The sequence below is a fragment of the Gymnoscopelus braueri genome, assembly GCF_963280865.1.
Source record: "Gymnoscopelus braueri genome assembly, chromosome: 2".
NCBI classification, from domain to species: domain Eukaryota; kingdom Metazoa; phylum Chordata; class Actinopteri; order Myctophiformes; family Myctophidae; genus Gymnoscopelus; species Gymnoscopelus braueri.
This window is the reverse complement of record NC_137604.1, coordinates 6,146,729-6,152,241: the sequence shown is the minus strand read 5'-3', so window position 1 is coordinate 6,152,241 and position 5,513 is coordinate 6,146,729. Positions and strand designations below refer to the sequence as shown.

Genomic DNA, 5,513 nt, shown 5'->3' with positions numbered 1-5,513 from the left:
GCGGTGAAAGCGCCGAATCCTAGCCACTAGACCATCAGGGACATACATACAGTGACGTTCAATCTCCTATGAATTATTATAAAAGGTAGGGCCTGTGCTGCATGTTATTCCTTATGAGCTTGTTCATGTATGCTTCACACTCCTGGTGCAAGCTTTTGTTACTGAGGAACCTTTTCTTCCAACCCTGGATCCTTTGCCTAGCCACATTTTTGGGCAGACCGACCTCCTTCTTCTTAAAGGGCAATTCCACACAGTACCTCCCCTCCTGAAGTACTGCTGAACTCTCCACACTTTCTTCAACCCTTAGGTCTTCTCTGGACATGTCATTCTCCTTCACAGCTACTTTATTGAAGTTATGATTGTACTGATTGGTCAGCCTTTCTTCCAGTCTGCACACAGAGATCCTGTTCACTGTAACAGAGGGAAACTCTGCGTCCACCATACCACTGTTTCCATTCAGTGGACCATTAACTACCCATCCCAACACCGTCCTAATAGCATACGGGCCATTCCCGTGACTGTTGATGACCTCCCAAGGTTCCAATATCTTGGGAGCGTTGGTTCCAATCAACAGGTCGACATTTGCTTTTAGGCGTGGGATATGTACGTTGGACAAGTACGGCCATTTTGCCAGTTCTTCAGGTGTCACTACGTTCTCAGCAGTGACTGGCATTTTCTTCTGGGTGAGAACTTCTGGAAGCACATGGAAGACATTGCTCTCCAAACCAGCTACCTCCAAACCAGTTAAGGAGTAGGCTGGAACAACGGTCTCTTGCCCCATGGTGCTCAACAAGAAGTTGGTTCTTCTGCCCGTGATATTCAGCTTCTGCATTAGATGTTCCGAGCAGAATGTGGCTGAGCTACCAGGGTCTAAGAAGGCATACGTTCGTATGATGTTTCCTTTTGCAGTTTTCACACTCACAGGTAGAATGGACAACACACACCGGTCCTTACCGGCCCCTGTATGTCCACATGTTTGCTGTGCAGTCGGTTGGTCATTACATGGTTCCTCAAACTGTTCTGGAGCGGGGGGTTGCCTTTTGATGTGAAGCACGGTGTGGTGTGTCTGACCACAAACCTTGCATGTGACGCGCCTTTCGCAATCACGGCTCATGTGACCAACACCTAAGCATGCAAAGCAAGCTCCCCTTTCCCTCAAACAGTGTATTTTCTCCTTATGCGTCTTCTCCTTAAACTGTTTACAGTCCTCCAATGAGTGACTGCTAGCACAGCAAAGGCATTCCACTTCCTTGATATTCACTGAACTCTGATATTGGTGATGTCAGCTCCTTGGCTCTCTCAGGTAGGTCCTTAGATCAGTGTCTATCAACCTTTTTTGTGCCAAGGCACACCTGGCATAGCCAAAAAATCCCAGGGCACACCTAGATATACGGTATATATAATTATATATATATATATACGGTATATCTATATACACACACTAGGGGTGTGCCGATTTTCACATTTCACGAAACGATACGATACGATATTGGGCACACAACTTCGATACGATACGCACTTTTTTATCATGAAAATATATGGGGGAGAAAAAAAGCAAATGCAAACAAATTTCTGTTTTTGCATTATTCAGACATGCAAACTTGTAGCTTTTCAGCTTCCACTAGCCGTTTTGAATCCAAATAGGGCAATAGTGTGACACCTGACCCGAAAAAAAAACAGCATGTTGTCACCCTTTTCACCTCGGGGCTGTTTGCATGCCTGATTATTATTATTGTTTAAAAAAAAAACCTCCTTCAAATGGCGCGGCACACCTCAGCAGTAGCCCCGGCCCAAAATTGGGACGTTTGCCAGGGTTGATATACACTGCCTTAGATGTTACTGTAGTGGCGACAATGTTTTCCTTCACTCTGTTCCCTGGGTATGCACTAAACCTTGTGAGAGTCTTTATGCCAACCACCCCAGATGTTGGATCCTGTATGTCACCAAACAGAGGGTCAGAAAGGATACTGACACTTCGCTCCACAAATGCAACCAGATCCCAAAAGTGAGCTCTTTCATGGGTGTTTTCCATAATGCCATGAGCTTTGGTCCTCCATTGCTCCCTCATCTTGTATGGCATTTTTGTCATTATGGCTCTCAAGTACTTCGTTACTGTAACAAAGTACTTTTTTTGAGTATCTGTACTTTACTCAGTATTTATTTTTCGGACTACTTTTTCCCATTATCCGTTACATTTTAACACAAGTACTAGTACTTTCTACTCAGTACATTTTCAAAACAGGCTCGTTACTTTAGTTTTAATCTTGCGCACAGATCAAACGAAAAGAAGCGCAAGAGTTATTATGTATAGCTCTGTGTGTCACGTTACTACAATGGGTATATACTTCCTGTAAGTAGACACCAAAATAAAACTAAGTTAATCAATCATTACCAGTAGCTCTTATTTTGAAGTCCTTAGGGGAAGTTAGTTTCTGTTGATCACGAGCTGTTATGACTCATCGGTCTGATCGTGTCTGAGACCTGTGTGTGTGTGTGTGTGTGTGTGTGTGTGTGTGTGTGTGTGTGTGTGCGTGTGCGTGTGCGTGTGCGTGTGCGTGTGTGTGTGTGTGTGTGTGTCTGTGTCTGTGTGTGTGTGTGTCAGAGGTCAGAGGTGTTAGTCCGATAATTTCCGGTTTTGACCGTTTTTTATGACAAAAAAACGGAAAAAATAAATCTCTCCGGACATCCTGACCGGTTGATAATGACACGGTAGTTCATTAATTATCACCGCAAATTAGGCACATTTCAAATCCTCTGCTTTGCAAGCTCTCTCTCTCTCTCTCTCTCTCTCTCTCTCTCTCTCTCTCTCTCTCTCTCTCTCTCTCTCTCTCTCTCTCTCTCACACACATGCTCGCTCTCTCGCTCTTTCTTTCTCTCTCTCTCTTAACAGCGTGCGTGTGTTTCTGGGAGAAAGAGAGAGAGAGAGGTAGAAAGAAAGAGTGTGTCACACGCTGTTAAGTTACACCTATTTCCTGTTAATAATAACCAGTGTAAAATGTGCTGCATTGGTAGGTAAATGGGAGACACTTTATTGTGAAGGTAACAGGAAGAAGATAGTTGTTGCTGCTGCTGCGTAGAGACTGCGGTCTCGGCAGTCAGACAGAGACCGCGGTCCAGTTACAAGTGACTTTATATAAAGGTGTGTATTTAACAGTCACACACAAGTTGTATCATTACGAGTTAGAATATGTCACAGATACTAGGCTACTACACGGGCACTTGTGAGTAAAGTTGGCAAGTTGCCCTACAGTTTAACAAGTTGAAGATGAAATATCCAACACTGTAAATACTCTCCACAACAGCTATAGGCTACTGCAACTATGGCATCCAGGTGAAACACGACGTTAATCATAATCGTGGACCTATTTTTAACTCTATGAGGTGGACACGTTAAAACGTTACCACTTTGAACTGAATAGCTCTATGAGAAGACGACAAGATTCTCACAACTCATCAACTTTCCCACGGCTGTCCCAACTAGACGCACGGACGGCATCCACTGTCTAACTATACAGTATAACCTCCTGTGAGTGAGTAGTGGTCTATAATTTATTGCCCTAACAGGTCAGCTGAGCCACGTTATGAAGGATTAATCTGAAATGCCCAATTTTTTGCAGTGCCCTTTGATTAGAAAATGCATTCAAACGCAATTGATTATTGAGAAACCATTACGCACGCAGCATGCGCAAATGGTAATGTAGGTAATTAATGTATTTGTGTAAGATGACCCTGCTATATAAAATGTGTATATTATGATGGTTCATGTTCAAATAGCTCAATCCAAAATATAATGCTGTAGGCCTAAGTGTTAGGCTGTATTTATGCACCTGCTTGTCATTAATGCATACAAATAATTATGACCGTTATTTTTGTCAGATGTCCGATAAATTTGAATCCTTCCGGACATTGGGACCGGCAGATTAAAATCCTAGCGCGACCCCTGGTGTGTGTGTGTGTGTGTGTGTGTGTGTGTGTGTGTGTGTGTGTGTGTGTGTGTGTGTGTGTATACGTGCGTGCGTGCGTGCATACCGGTGAGACGAATATAAACAACAACACATGGATTAATCGCAGGTTTTGGCCAAACCATGCTCCTCTGACTTAAACATTGTTGTACTGTGGAAGTGCGGTAGCCTTGGATCAAGACTATCGGTCATAGTCTTGTAACAAGACTAGAAGTTTGTCAAACTCTTTCAACCTCTGCAGCATCATTAGGTGAGTTCATCTACAACAACCAAACACAAAGTGCCGATAGAACGACAAATCAAGCACATAACGTGCGACTGCGAGCGAGCGGCCTAATGTCAGCCTGAGCATCGCAAAAGCTGTGTGTGTGTGTGTGTGTGTGTGTGTGTGTGTGTGTGTGTGTGCGTGTGCGTGTGCGTGTGCGTGTGCGTGTGCGTGTGTGTGTGTGTGTGTGTGTGCGCGTGCGTTTACTTCGAAGTAGGCTTGTCTAGTGGGCTCACTTGCTGTGTTTGAATGAAGTACAGTACAGTTGTTAATGCCATCTCTTGCTGTGTCTGTCTGTCTGTCTGTCTGTCTGTCTGTCTGTCTGTCTGTCTGTCTGTCTGACTGTCTGGGTGGCAGGATAGGTGGGCACTACAGACATCTGGGCACCTCAATGTAAAATATTTTGTTCAAAATGAAAAAAAAAAACAATTGGGGGGAAATGGTCTAAAGCAGGGGTCTTCAAAGTTTTTCAGGCCAAGGACCCCTTCGCTGAGAGAGAAATGAAGCAGGGACCCCCTTAGAGAGAGGGATGTAGCAGGGACCCCGTTAGCTGAGAGAGAGATGAAGCAGGGACCCCCTTAGCTGAGAGAAAGATGAAGCAGGGACCCCCTAGCTGAGTGAAAGATGAAGCAGGGACCCCCTAGCTGAGAGAGAGATGAAGCAGGGACCCCCTTAGCTGAGAGAGAGATGAAGTAGGGACCCCTTTAACTGAGAGAGAGATGAAGCAGGGACCCCCTTAGCTGAGAGAGAGATGAAGCAGGGACCCCATAGCTGAGAGAGAGAGATGAAGCAGGGACCCCCTTAGCTGAGAGAGAGATGAAGCAGGGACCCCTTAGCTGAGAGAGAGATGAAGCAGGGACCCCTTAGCTGAGAGAGAGATAAAGCAGGGACCCCTTAGCTGATAGAGAGATGAAGCAGGGACCCCCTTAGCTGAGAGAAAGATGAAGCAGGGACCCCCTAGCGGAGAGAGAGATGAAGCAGGGACCCCTTAGCTGAGAGAAAGATGAAGCAGGGACCCCCACTACATATTGTATAAAATTGTGTTGCAGATTAAACTTTTTCATAGTGTTATTTGAATGACTACTTCTACTTTTACCAAAGTAGTTTTTTACACAAGTAATTGTACTTCTACTCGAGTACAGAATATCAGTACTTTTCCCATCTCTGATGAACACACACTGGGTTACGTAACCATGGCCGGTCACTGCCGCAGGGGCGGACGAGGACACCATCTTGCAGCTGTTGACGTCCCGCAGTGTTTGAACTGTGACAACAAGACGCTTCTG

The 5,513-nt window shown here is 45.0% G+C and overlaps 1 protein-coding gene across 1 annotated transcript in view; it reads left to right on the top strand.

Annotated features, from left to right (window-relative positions):
- Nucleotides 1–779: 779 nt before the first annotated feature.
- LOC308075833 (annexin A5-like) overlaps nt 780–5,513 on the top strand; it is a gene marked incomplete at its 5' end in the record, with an annotated part of 16,952 nt that continues 12,218 nt past the window's right edge. The window contains one exon of the mRNA XM_080415809.1: nt 780–924. Within this exon, the coding sequence (XP_080271935.1) occupies nt 780–924 (145 nt within the window). The remainder of the gene's footprint in view (nt 925–5,513) is intronic.